This window comes from Aspergillus terreus, genomic scaffold (genome assembly GCF_000149615.1).
Source record: "Aspergillus terreus NIH2624 scaffold_7 genomic scaffold, whole genome shotgun sequence".
Lineage (NCBI taxonomy): Eukaryota > Fungi > Ascomycota > Eurotiomycetes > Eurotiales > Aspergillaceae > Aspergillus > Aspergillus terreus.
Window position 1 is genome coordinate 941733 of NT_165930.1, and position 13567 is coordinate 955299.

At 58.3% G+C, this 13567-nt stretch overlaps 5 protein-coding genes across 5 annotated transcripts; 2 read left to right on the top strand and 3 right to left on the bottom strand.

Annotated features, from left to right (window-relative positions):
* Window positions 1–140: 140 nt before the first annotated feature.
* On the bottom strand, window positions 141–1115 carry ATEG_05263 (uncharacterized protein; the record flags this gene model as incomplete). The annotated part of the gene is made up of 2 exons (XM_001214441.1): window positions 141–930; window positions 976–1115. 2 exons carry the CDS (start codon window positions 1113–1115, stop codon window positions 141–143), a joined length of 930 nt encoding a protein of 309 aa, XP_001214441.1.
* A 1464-nt stretch (window positions 1116–2579) lies between these two features.
* Window positions 2580–3360, bottom strand: ATEG_05264 (palmitoyltransferase YKT6; the record flags this gene model as incomplete). The annotated part of the gene is made up of 4 exons (XM_001214442.1): window positions 2580–2705; window positions 2754–3034; window positions 3112–3277; window positions 3340–3360. The coding sequence occupies 4 exons, from the start codon at window positions 3358–3360 to the stop codon at window positions 2580–2582; spliced, it is 594 nt and encodes a 197-aa protein (XP_001214442.1).
* Window positions 3361–4248: 888 nt separating this feature from the next.
* ATEG_05265 (calcium-transporting ATPase 3) lies at window positions 4249–8006 on the top strand (the record flags this gene model as incomplete). The annotated part of the gene is made up of 4 exons (XM_001214443.1): window positions 4249–4479; window positions 4577–4909; window positions 4951–5216; window positions 5273–8006. 4 exons carry the CDS (start codon window positions 4249–4251, stop codon window positions 8004–8006), a joined length of 3564 nt encoding a protein of 1187 aa, XP_001214443.1.
* Window positions 8007–9582: 1576 nt separating this feature from the next.
* ATEG_05266 (fungal specific transcription factor domain-containing protein) lies at window positions 9583–11519 on the bottom strand (the record flags this gene model as incomplete). The annotated part of the gene is made up of 4 exons (XM_001214444.1): window positions 9583–9760; window positions 9811–10814; window positions 10866–11380; window positions 11429–11519. 4 exons carry the CDS (start codon window positions 11517–11519, stop codon window positions 9583–9585), a joined length of 1788 nt encoding a protein of 595 aa, XP_001214444.1.
* Window positions 11520–12044: 525 nt separating this feature from the next.
* ATEG_05267 (zinc-binding alcohol dehydrogenase family protein) lies at window positions 12045–13224 on the top strand (the record flags this gene model as incomplete). Its single annotated transcript, XM_001214445.1, has 2 exons — window positions 12045–12083; window positions 12172–13224. 2 exons carry the CDS (start codon window positions 12045–12047, stop codon window positions 13222–13224), a joined length of 1092 nt encoding a protein of 363 aa, XP_001214445.1.
* Between the last annotated feature and the right edge of the window lie 343 nt (window positions 13225–13567).

Here is a 13567-nt window from a genome sequence, read left to right on the forward strand (position 1 = left end):
TATTCTCATGCCCCAGGGTTTAGGGCTTAGGGCTGGAAGAAGGGTTGCTGGTGGGGTCTGGCGTGCACCGACGGACCAATCAGGAGACAACCCCCGATAACCGCAACTCCATCATCATCTTGGCAGTACCTAAGAATTATTCACTCGCTCGCGTATTCCTCGTCGTGGAGCCGCAGCTGCTGGTGCAGAAAAGCCCGTCCCTCGGTGTTGGCGAACCCGCCAATGCCGAATGCCGGGATGATGCGGCACATGCGCAGGAGGGAGGCCCCGATCCAATCGCGGCTCACACGACTCGCACGGTCACGTGCTGATAAGGCCATGGGCCGGTTGTATAGGTCGAGGCCGAGGAGATGGATCGGCGTGCTGATCAGCTGGATGGACGCGGGGATTGCGAGCTGCGCCAGGAGAATCTTGAGGTATTCGCGGGAGGCCACCGAGTCCGGGATGGAGGCGGAGACCATGGCAGGGAGGCTGAAGGAGCCGAAGATGGTGAGGGCATCGCGGATCAAGAAGGCGGAGTAGGTGGCCACGGGGAAGGAGCGGGCGGAGCGGAGGATCTTGCTGGTGGTCGAGGGAGGTGGGGGAGAGTTCGTCGAAGGAGGAGTGGTGGTCTTGTTGAGTGATGCATTGTGGTTCTGGCCGAAGAGCTGGGCGAATTTGACGTCTTTCCAGATGCCCACCGAGGAGTTCACGACGAATGTGGACAGGAAGGTCGACGTCGTGGCGATGGCGTGGTCGATGTGAGGGAAGACCTCGCCCAGGATGGTTTCGGTGGCATTGGCCGTTGCAAAGGTGGCGGTGTAGAGAGACCAGACCAGGAGGCTCGGACGAGAGGTAAGGAATGTTGCGGGTTGGGTGAGGGAGAGCCACAGATGTCGGCGAAACGCCGGGAGAAGCGGTTGATTATGGGAGGATTTTTCCACCACGAGCCTATCTTGTCAGTATGGTGTCGTCTATCTTGATCGATGCACTCACCGGTCAAGAATCATCACGGCGGGGGTGACCAAGGCTGCTGAACCGGCAGCAACCAAGGCATCTGCGGTGAGGAATTCGGCCAGCCGATTCCTCTTCATGCCGAATGGCAGTGCTTGCTGAATCGCTAGATCATGCTCCATGTCGATTGTAGGCTGTCCGCTCTAGACAACGGGCATGCCCGGTGGTTGAGAACAGAATGCAATGATAGAGAAACTGCACGCTTAAAAGATGAAAGAGGAAGGAAATGAAATCTATACATTTGGTTAGATCGCATGGAGGCCTCTTGGGGTGTTCACGTACCGAGTAGTCTATCGCTGAATGCTGGTGTAGGTGTACTGAAAGGAATGGCTGATGGAGAGAAAGAGGGGCTAGAGAGATGGAGAAACACTTATACAACTACGCGGTAACGAGGTCACGTCAACTGGGCCATGACGCCCAACTGTCAGTGCTGGACCTAATAATAATATTATTATTCCAGACGATCCCACAATAATGATTCTTCAGGTACCGGAAAGGGAAGTATGAGATTTCGGCGTGTCCAGCCAATGAGAGGGGCGACCGGGCCGGCAACCCGGGTACTCTCGGCGATTGGTGGCGGCCAACTCATGCCGAACAGTACTCCGTATCACTTTCGTGGGTACGTAGTAAGAGAAACTGATCCTCATTATTGAGTAGTCTGGGTATGGTGGATCGGTTCTAGAAGGCGTCTCGGGAGATCGAATGAGGGATGGTGTGTTGGCCGGGTGGAGTTACTCTAAGGGGCAGTGCCCTAGTCGACCCAACCCAGCGTCGAGCCCTAATCTCCGCATGATCTACGAGGGGCAATCCTACTGTAATCCAATGTGTTGAGGCGAAGATTCGATGTGTTTGCTAGGGTAACTACCTTAGGTAGGTACTACGTAGTAGGTATTTATCTGTGAAAACCTTACGTGGAGAGTACTCATTGGAGTGTAGCTAGGTACACACGTCTTTATCTCACTTGCTGTGTACCGAGTATGGATGGTCAGTCACCGGACATCCACCGCTAGTTCACCTACGTAGGCTATCGACCAAGGAGACTATCCGTTAGCTAGTGCTGCCGGCTTCTTGTACTTACCTACTCCGTACTACGTCGTAGTACACTCCAGTGGAGAATAGTCCGCTGGATCCACCATACAAGTGTACAGAATACATTCGATCAAGATGCACCCTACTCCATACTGATTGGGGTAGACTTCTTAAGCCCTTCAGTAACTCATTTGTCATATAGCCATGTCATGGTACGTACTGATAGTTGTAGTCATGTGATCTGACAGTCAGCTTCCCATCCCAACATCTACCCAGTAACACCCCTCGCAAAAGACAACAGTCTCATACTATTAGTCTAAAACGAATGAGTTGCTCGAGACATACTATGTAGACCAAAACCACCCCGCCCGCCTGTATCACCCTCCGGCAGGGTGCATGTCTCGACGCAGAGGATCGTCAACAAAACAACGACGTACGACAAGGAAAGACGATAACTCTACCCGGTAACAAATCAACAAAAGTAACAAGACGCTCCGAATAAATCACAGTCATGGCGTTCTGAACATAAAAACCCCCGATGCTGACAGTACCTCACCCTACATCACACAGCAGGCCGAGCAGCTGTTCTGCTTCTTCGCACTCGTGTAGAACATCTTACTCTGCGAGCTGAGTCCCTCGCTCTTTGTGACCAGATCGTCGATCTTCTCTCCACGTTCCAACACCTAGCAAACGTCAGCTTTTATTCCGCCCCCGCCTTACAAGGTACATACACTCTCGATGGTCTTGTGGAGCACGATCTTGGTCTCGTCCAGTTCCTTCTGGATCTTCAGGATACTGTCGACCTGGTGCGGGTCCTGGTAGGCGGTGATGTAGGTCTTGAGGGAGGGAAAGTCGATGGGTTGGGTGGCGGTGCCGGCGTTGGGGTGTTGGGCGAGGAACTCGTCGAGGGTCTTGGAGAGGATCTGGTGAGCCGCGAGCGACGGATATTCGTTGTCGCTGATGATCACACCGGCGACGCCCTGGGTTCGCGCATAGACGTGGAATGTGAAGTCTAAGCATGGGGTGAGGTTCACGGTCAGCCGGGTTCAGGGGGCGGCGGGTCCGATGTCGGGCGACCGGGAACAGTACCTTGCTCTTGAATATCCTGTCTCTGGCCCTGCTTTGTGCGTTCGGCGACGGTCTTGCTGAACATGGTCATGAACTCGCTGATGCTGCCTCGGGTGAAGCGCGAGTAGCTGCTCAGCTCACGCTCCGCGCAGAGCTCCACCGCCGGCTGCTGGGCATTTTGCAGGATCTAGACGGGTCAGACGGTTGGTTGGGTTGTTTGGTAATAGTACCCATGGCAGAATCACATACTCCGATGTAGAGAAGCTTCATTTTGACGGATGGGGGTGGGTTTTGGAAGAGACTGACGTAGTTGGACAGCTGGATCGAAGTTGCGGGGAGAAAAGCCTTTGGGCTCACCGCCTCCGCCTTTCCCTTGCAACACCAGGCACCCAGTATTGTGATACTACCTACCTATCTACCTAGTAGTTTATTTGATCCTTTCTTTGTCAGAGATTATTTTGTTCGATATGAGAAATATATGAGAGAAAATGATCTGTATGGTTAACATTGACACTGTCCAACAGAAGACACCATGTTCTGTCGATGACATCAGCCACCAGGGTGTTGGAGGATTCAGCACTACTCAAGGATCGCATGCCTTCAACGGATACAGGTTCCAACACAGGCTGCTTGACCACATCAGACACTGCGATAAGGCAGGTAATGGTAAGTCTAGGTGCGAACTGCAGTCGAAGGACTCCGACCCAACGCTCCAGACGCTCAGCGGACTTGGACGGAGGATCCCGACTCGACGACAAAATGGGTATCCCGTCGGCACATCAGTCCATGATGAAGGCGTGCCGGCTCAAACATCCCAATGCAGGACATCCTCTGGTGGCCAGAGGTGGGTGTTTTGCATTACTCGTCAATTCCTCTAGTCCCTGTTCGCCCCTCTCGTACAGCAACAGGGATACCCCCTCCCTAAGCGGCGATAGAACGCTCTGGAATGGAACGCCGGAAGAAGCCAGTCAGTCCAATCCATGCTAGACCCAATAACTACTACTCCGTAAGTTCAACCGAATGCTCGCCCGACGTGAACCCGCAGATAGAACAGGGATTCTGCCCAGATCGAATCCGCGAGTGTGCCCTATGGGGCAACCCGACAGAGACGGCTGGCATCGCAATGCCACCGCATGTGCAGATACGGTATAGACGCACATGGGCGTGCATTCTGATTCCCCGACGCAAAAAGATGCGGGCTTGGCGCCCAGAGGAGGTCTTGGCGCGGAGGAATGGCTCCCCGTTCCCATTGGTTCCCACGGCGGAGAGCCGGTGGGTCCACCCTCCACGGGGTATGGCGCTCTCCTCCCATTGCTCAATCCGTTCCTGGCGGTTATCGCTGCCAAGGGACTAGACGGCCAAGTGATGGCACTCTCTCATCACCAACACGTGAGGGCAGACCCTGGCCAAAGTCCTTTTAAGTCGTCTTCCCCTCCTCTCAGACATCTTTCTTTCCTCTGTTCTCTCACCCTGCAAACATTGGCAGTCTCGTTTCTTCTGCTATCCATTGAAGGACCTGGACATTCCGATGCCAGACGAAAAGTCTTCCACCCAGCCGGCCATCCCAGGCTCGGGGGCCGCTCCCCTCCGGGAGCCCGCCCACACCCTGCCCTATGATGTGGTCATCAGAGAACTCAACACCCATCTGGACGACGGTCTGTCCGAGGACGAGGCCCGTCGTCGTCTGCAGCAGTATGGACCCAACAAGCTGGACGAAGGCGAGGGCGTCTCCGTCGTCAAGATCCTCGTGCGCCAGGTGGCCAACGCCATGATGCTAGTTAAGGGACCCACTATCCTTTATTGTGATTTTTCCGTTGTTGTATAAGAACTCCCAGAATCTGATCCAATTCTTTGCTGTAGGTGCTGATCCTGGCCATGGCGGTCAGTTTTGGTATTGAATCCTGGATTGAGGGTGGCGTCATCGGTTTCGTCATCCTCCTCAACATCGTCGTCGGTTTCTTCCAAGAGTTTGAGGCGGAGAAGACCATGGAGTCTCTCCACTCGCTGAGCTCGCCCACCGGTACCGTCTCCAGAGGCGGCCAGACATACTCCATTCCTTCGGCTGATATCGTGCCCGGCGACATGGTCGAGCTGCGAACGGGTGATACCGTGCCGGCTGATCTGAGGTGAGTGTCCGCGCAGGGATATCCAGTGGTTAGTTTAGTCGAGCTAATTCGGGCAGATTGGTCGAGGCTGTCAATTTCGAAACCGACGAGGCCCTGCTTACTGGTGAATCGCTGCCCGTACAGAAAGAACATGACTCGACCTTCAAGGAAGATACCGGCCCTGGAGACCGTCTCAACATTGCCTATAGTTCCAGCACGGTCACCCGCGGCCGTGCCCGCGGTGTGGTCATTAGCACTGGTATGTCCACTGAGATTGGATCCATTGCGGCCGCCTTGCGCGCGAGCAATAGCAAGAAACGCCCCGTCAAGCGTGGTCCCAATGGTGAGACCAAGAAGCGGTGGTACTTGCAGGCCTGGACGCTCACCGGAACGGACGCGGTTGGTCGCTTCCTGGGAGTGAACGTGGGCACTCCGCTGCAGAGAAAGCTGTCGAAACTGGCCATCCTCCTGTTCGGCGTAGCCGTGCTTTTCGCCATCATCGTCATGGCCGTGAACCTCTTCAGTAGTAAGACGGAGGTCATTCTTTATGCTGTCGGCACCGGTCTGAGTATGATCCCGGCCTGCTTGGTCGTCGTCCTGACGATCACCATGGCAGTCGGCACGAAACGCATGGTCGAACGGAATGTTATTGTTCGCAAGCTGGATTCGCTCGAAGCATTGGGCGCGGTCACCGATATCTGCTCCGATAAGACGGGCACCCTGACGCAGGGCAAGATGGTCGTGAAGAAGGCCTGGATTCCTTCGAAAGGCACTTACTCGGTCGGCACGTCCAACGAACCCTTCAATCCGACAGTGGGTGACGTGACATTCACCCCGGTGTCTCCGATGCAGTTTGATGAGGAGAAAGAGGGTCCGGCGGCCGAGAATGTGGAAGAGCTGGTGGCTGGAAATCGCCGACTCGAAGACTTCCTCGATGTAGCCTCCATGGCCAATCTGTCGCACGTGTACAAATCGGACGATGGAGACTGGCATGCGCGCGGTGAACCCACCGAGATTGCCATCGAGGTGTTCGCCTCGCGTTTCAACTGGAACCGGGACCGATGGACCAAGGGCGATGGCGCGGTGTGGCACCAGCGGGCGGAATTCCCCTTCGACTCGACGGTCAAGAAGATGTCGGTGATCTTCAGCAAGATGACCGGCAACGAGGAGCGGACCATGGTCTTCACCAAGGGCGCTGTGGAACGCATTGTCGACGCATGCACATCGGTCATCTGGGACCAGGACTCGGCCACCGCAGTGCCCATGACCGAGGAACATCGCAGCCAGATCTTCGAGAACATGGAAGAGCTTGCCAAGCTGGGCCTTCGCGTGTTGGCATTGGCTCACCGTCCCTACGACGAAGCGTCTCGGTTCCTCGAAGACTCGGACATCAACCGGGAGGAGGTCGAGAAAGATCTCTGCTTCCTGGGTCTGATCGGATTGTACGATCCTCCCCGGCCGGAAACTGCGGGCGCCATCCAGGCGTGCTACCGAGCGGGTATTGTCGTGCATATGGTGACCGGAGACCACCCGGGCACTGCCAAAGCCATCGCACAGCAAGTTGGAATCATTCCTGCGGACCTCAGTCAGGTGGCCGCGGACGTCTCAGACGCCATGGTCATGACCGCCGGGCAATTCGATAAACTCACGGACGACGAAGTCGACGCACTTCCCACCCTGCCTCTGGTCATCGCACGCTGTGCGCCGCAGACCAAGGTCCGCATGATCGACGCCCTGCACCGCCGCGGACGGTTTGCTGCCATGACCGGCGACGGAGTCAATGATTCGCCTTCTCTCAAACACGCAGATGTGGGTATTGCTATGGGCCAGGCTGGGTCGGATGTCGCCAAGGACGCATCAGACATCATTCTCACGGACGATAATTTCGCCTCGATCCTGAATGCCGTCGAAGAAGGCCGCCGCATTTTCGACAACATTCAGAAGTTCGTCCTGCACCTTCTCTCGGAGAACATCGCGCAGGCGTGCACGTTGCTCATCGGCCTGGCGTTCCAAGACAAGAACGGACAGTCCGTGTTCCCGCTGTCGCCGGTCGAAATCATCTGGATCATCATGATCACGTCGGGCCTGCCTGACATGGGCCTGGGAATGGAAGGTGGCCGCCCCGGACATCATGGACCGCCCGCCGCAAAGCAAGGCGGGCATCTTCACCTGGGAGGTGATGGTGGACATCCTCGTGTACGGGCTGTGGACGGCGGCGCTGTGTCTGGCGGCGTTCTCGATCCGCATGTGGGGATTCGGCGACGGCAACCTCGGCCGCGACTGCAACGCCCGCTACTCGGAGGAGTGCGACCTGGTGTTCCGCGCGCGCGCGACCACCTTCGTCTGTCTGACGTGGTTCGCGCTGTTCCTCGCGTGGGAGATGGTCAACATGCGGCGGTCGTTCTTCCGCATGCAGCCCAAGTCGAAAAAGTACTTCACGCAGTGGATGCACGACGTGTGGCGGAACAAGTTCCTCTTCTGGTCGATCATGGTCGGCTGGATCACCGCGTTCCCCGTCATCTACATCCCCGTGATCAACCACGACGTGTTCAAGCACACGGGCATCACCTGGGAATGGGGCATTGTCTTCGTCGAGGCGGTGCTCTTCTTCGCCGGCGTCGAGGCGTGGAAGTTCGCCAAGCGGCTGTTCTTCCGCGCGCGCGCCAGAAAGCAGCAGCCGCACGCGCAGGAGCCCATCGCCGAGCATCCTTAACGATTGCTTTCCCTGGTCCGCGACATAGGGCCAGGGAACCGTCCATCCTTACCACGGGCGACCAGCGCGCGACATACGGAATATTTCTCACTGGATAATGGACTCACGCGGGGGAGGAGATATGATGAACAGGTATGTAGACCGACATTAGGAGTAGCACAAGTAGATAGAATAGGGGTAGAATGCCATTTTGTTACGACTGTCGTATTCTGCGGGATTTGGTTATTGGCCGTTCATTTCCCTCGTACATCGTGATGCATGACGTCACCACATCAACACCACTACCATCCTTCACTATACGGAGTACAGCCATCACTACTCATACCCATCCATACCATACCATACTATGCCATGTCCGCGCACATGCAAGACCTCCCGGCACACCCAATCGCCCGCGCCATATGGCACTTCACCCCGCAGTGGTTCCTCATCCCGCAGGGCACGGGCATCATCGCGGTGCTGCTGCACCAGGAGCACTACCAGTTCGGGGCGCTGCCCACGCTGGCCAAGATCGTCTGGATCTACACAATCGCCCTCCTCGGCCTCTTCCTGCTCATCTACGCCCTCCGCATCGCGCTCTACCGCCACCACGTCGCGCACGAGCTGCGCCACAACATCCTCGAGACCTCCTGTCTCGCCAGCATCGCCATCACCGCCACCTCCATCATCCAGCTGGCCAGCCTGCAGTACGCCGCGTCCAGCCGGGGCAGCGCGCTCGCCGTCTACATCCTCTGGTGGATAGCGACGGGGCTATCCCTCGCCGCGCTGCTAGCCATCCCATACGTGCAGCTCAAGCTGCAGCCCGTCGGCATCGAGCGCATCCCGCCCGCCATCCTCCTCCCCGTCATCGCGGCGCTGACCTCCGCAGCCGGCGGCGGCGTCGTCTGCGTCTCGGCGCGCCTCTCCGCCCGTCTGCAACTCCCCGCCCTGCTGGTCGCGTACCTCGAGGCCGGCGCGGGCTTCGCCCTCGCCCTGGCGTTTTCGGCCGTCGTCCTCCTCGACCACTACTCGCACGACCACCCAGCCCCTGACAAGGTCTTCCAGGATATGATCCTGTGCGGGCCGTTCGGGCAGGGCGGGTTCGCGCTGCAGGTGCTGGGGGAAGCGGTGCGGGCGGGAGCCTTTTACCGGGTACGGCTCGCAGGGTGTGCTGCTGTCTGCAGCGGCGGCGGAGCCCGTCGCGTTCGTGAGCGAGTTCGCCGGGCTGATGGCCTGGGGCTTTGCGTCGTTCTGGTGGGCGTTTGCGATTGTGAGTATTGTGCATACGCTGGCGGTGCAGCCGGGCGGGCTGCGGGCGACGCGGTTCTCGCTGGCGAGTTGGTCGCTTATTTTTCCGTGGGTGCGTTGCGTCTTTCCTTTGCCTTGCTTCTTTCGTTGGGTTCTTTGCTGTGTGGTGTGGTGCGGCTGACCGGGCAGGGTGTGTATACCAACTCGGCCGTGCAGCTGGGCAGGCTGCTCGACGCGCCTGCGTTCCATGTGTGGTCGACGGCGCTACTGCTGCTGCTGCTTGTGCTGGCGGTGTGGGTGACGGCGTTGACGGTCAGGGGGGTTGTCACGGGGCGGGTGCTGGGACTGGAGCACGGGTGGGGGTATAGGTACGAGCGGGGCGGGGATAAACAGGCGTAGCCTTACATACGTAGTTCTAGACGTGTAGATATGGATGTGTGGATTGCGCTAGTATAAACACCCCGGTATCGTGCTTGGATCAAACCCATTCCCCAGCCAGTGGTAGTTTACCTCGGACCCCGTTAGCAGGGCCGTGTCGCCGGCCAGCGTGCCGATGCCCGCCAGCGCGGCGTCGGGGAGGGCGTACGACGCGGGGAGAGAGGCTGTCTCGGTGCGGGGCCAGTTACTAGGCTGTCAGTTCACGCACAATACAGCACGGTGGGGGGCATAACATACTCTAGCCACGGGAACGAATCAACCAAAGCCTGATTCGTGTCGACGACCGGATCGGCCGCCAGCACGGCCTGCTTGGCGACCTTCATCAGGTCGACGCTCATGGCCTTGCCGGTGGTGTAGCCGACGTGCTCGATCTCGTCGAGACAGCGGATGCCGCGCTCGACGACGGCGAAGGTCTGGCGGGCGCGGTCGGGGTCGCTGCCGAGATTCAGCACGTCGTACAGCAGGGTCATGCAGGAGGAGACGATGAACGAGGCGAGGGCGCCGTCGTAGCGGATATCCGGGAAGCGGCGGAAGTAGACGTCGTACGCGAGGTTGACGAGGTTGCGGGCGGCGGAGGTCGAGGCGTCGATGCACGCGCGCAGGTCGATGCACCCCTCGGCGCTCTGCTGGGCCTCGGCGGTGGAGGCGAAGAAGGTGGTCATCACGAGCGCCGGGCGATAGAGCAGCATGCGCACGACGTAGTAGCTGAAGCCCAGGCTGAGGCGCTGGATCTCCTGCCAGTCGTCGCCGACGGGGACGGCCTCGTCGAAGAAGTGCAGGTAGGGTGGTAGGGCGCGGGTGATGGTCTGCAGGGCGGCGTCGCACTCGATGCTGGTCTGGTGGCAGCGGGCCATGTCGGCGAGGCTCCTGATGCTGGCGGGCGAGTAGATGTCGATGGAGACGCGGTCGGCCAGCTTGGCGATGTCCGCCATGGCGCGCACCCAGGCGCATTCGATGGACGGCGCGTGGTAGCTGTCGCCGCCGCTGGGGTAGGCGAGGTCTTCCGGGTACGCGGTGTCGATCTGGTTCTCGGACAGCGCGGACGGCCGCCCCATGTACACGGACGAGATGCGCTCGAAAACGAAGACGATCCAGAAGGTGAGGCGCAGGCGGTGCATGTGCGGCTCGCGGCCGTCGGTGACCTGCGAGCGATGCAGGCCCAGCACCATGGCGGTGCGCGTGGCGTGGCCGAGGTAAAGATAGGCGTCGTTTTGGCGCATGAGTTGTAGGGAGTACATTGCCTGGGATAGTTAGGCAGAAGAGGCTTGAGAGAACAAGAGGGAGAGGCTCACTTTAAGCAGCATCAAGTGCATCCCCTTTACACTCGGTTCCTGCAGGAAGATCGGCCCCTCGGACGCCCGACTGGAAAAGTACTCGGCCCATCCCTCGACGCGGGCCTCGGGCTGCTTGCCTTTGAGGTTGACGACGCGCGATCCGATGGCGAGCACCATGAAGAGGATCTCCTTGTTCTTGATGGGCTGGCCGCGCACGGGCGTCTCCCACATCTGGGCCCAGGACTCGAGGATCTCCGCGTGGACGAGCACGGGCATCTGCGGGTGCATGATTTTGAAGTAGGCATCGATGAAGCGGTCGCCCAGGGCGCGGGGGAGAAAGGCCTCGGCCGGCCACGAGGCATGGGGCGGATCGCCGGGCCCTGCGTCGGCGGCAAACATGAAGCGCTCTATACCCCATTTCTGCAGGGCGTCGGGGATGGAGCAGCTGCGCCGGTGCAGCAGCGATTCATTCGGGGTGGACTGCATGATGCGTTGGTAGACACGCTGGAGAAAGCAGAACCCGGACGACGGGCCTGGAGGGTCAGTACTTGGCTGGTCGGCAGTGGATGGGCACGGCTTACCGTAGAATTGAAAGTTGCCTGTTTTGGGGTTGGACACGCCAATGCCCGCTCTCAGCTCGCGTTGTCGTTTATAGTGGGCCGGGTCGTCCATGGGCACAGGCTGGGGTTGGTCACTTGGTGTGCCTGGGGATTTGGTCGCGGGCAACAGCGTTGCTGGAGGCTTGGGCTCCTTGTTCTGACGGCTTTTTCGCTGGCGGATGAGTCCTGTGCGGTAGACGCAGCGGTGTGGGTTGCGAGCGCACGCATTACATGGATGCTCGCCGTTACATTTGATCTTGCGCGAACGACAGTGTTCGCAGGCTCTGGAGACGCGCTCTCTAGGAGAGGGGGGCATCGTGGAGATGGAGATATTCGAATGGTTTAGGTCATGTATACGGTCTGTAGTTATATGGACTGTATAGTAGGTGGAATGAGCTATATGCGGGGATATTATAGGCCCGTGCACATCTCGATCTATCACTGGCGGTGAGATCGGATTCGGCGATTGACAGGCGGTTGTCTGAGTGTAGAGTCAGTAGGCACATTGGTAAACATCGTCGAGTGTAGGAGACGTACCAGGGGGTTACTCAGTTGGGCTGGGAGTCGGAGTTGTTTAGTAAACGACCGACAATCGATGATGGAGATGACCACTGCTGACACATCCTCTGGTGGATTGGTAAGCAACCGAGGCTGGCAGCGCATAAATACTCCGCAGTACCCCATACCTAGGTAAGTAGACAGATCGGTATACAACGACTACATAGCTCAAAATCGACATGCAAAAAGCAGTGGTGATCACCGCCCCCAAGACGGCGTCCGTAGTCACGGACCGCCCCAAGCCCGCTCTGCGCGATGACTACATCCTCGTCAAGACCGTGAGTGTGGCTCTTAACCCCACAGACTGGAAGCACATCGAGTTCCTCGCTCCGCCGGGGGTGCTGGTCGGCTGCGACTACGCCGGGATCGTGGAGGAAGTCGGCAAAGACGTCAAGAAGCCCTTCCGCAAGGGCGACCGCATCTGCGGGTTTGCGCACGGGTCCAACGCGGTGCAGCCGGAAGACGGCACCTTTGCCGAGTACATCGTGGTCAAGGGCGACCTCCAGATGCACATTCCCGAGTCGCTGAGCTTCCAAGAGGCGGCCACGCTGGGGGTGGGCATTGTGACCGTCGGCCAGGCGCTGTACCAGAGCCTGAAGCTGGCTCCGCCGACCAACCCGCTCCCGCAGCCGGAGCCGATTCTCATCTACGGCGGCTCGACGGCCACGGGGGCGCTGGCCATCCAGTACGCGAAGCTGTCGGGATACCGGGTGCTGGCGACGTGCTCGTCGCACAACTTTGACCTGGTCAAGCAGCTCGGGGCGGAGGCGGTGTTTGACTACCGCGACCCGGCGTCGGCCCAGGCCATCCGGGAGTACACGAAGGATGGGCTGAAGCTGGTGCTGGATACCATTTCGCTGGCGGACACGGCCAAGTACTGTGACGAGGCCATCTCCTCACAGGGGGGAGATTATACCGCGCTGTTGCAGATTGATATTGCGCGGGAGAATGTGAATGCGCGCTGGACGCTGGGGTACACGGCCGTCGGCGAGGAGTTCAAGGTGCGCGATACGGTGTTTCCGGCCAAGCCCGAGGACAAGGAGTTTGCGGAGCAGTTCTGTGAGTTGTCGGAACGATTGCTGGCGGAGGGCAAGATCCAGGTGCACCGGCCCAAGGTGGGAGGGGAGGGATTGAAGGGGGTGCTGGAGGGCCTGCGCCTGATGAAGGAGGGCAAGGTTAGCGGGGAGAAGCTGGTGTACAACGTTGGAGAGACTCCTTGACCTGAGCATGGGTAATGGGTAGTGTTGGGTGGTTATTCTCTGCTTAGTGTACAAAGTATATGTTGAAGGATGGCCGAAATTAATACGAATGGCCAAGATATATTGTGAATGCCCCGCCTAATGGCAACAACTGGAGATCTGGAGAATGGGTCAGAGGAATGTGTGGAGTAGGATGTCTGGTACGATATACGAAGTAAATGAATAAGTAGAATAGAAGACTCCTACATCCTATAGAATATGTATATGCTACAAGTAGGACAGATGAAGGCCAACTCTGAGTCCAGCGATCACTATTCATTGCAGAGGCAAGACAGAATATATATCAAGAAGGGATGCATTCCAA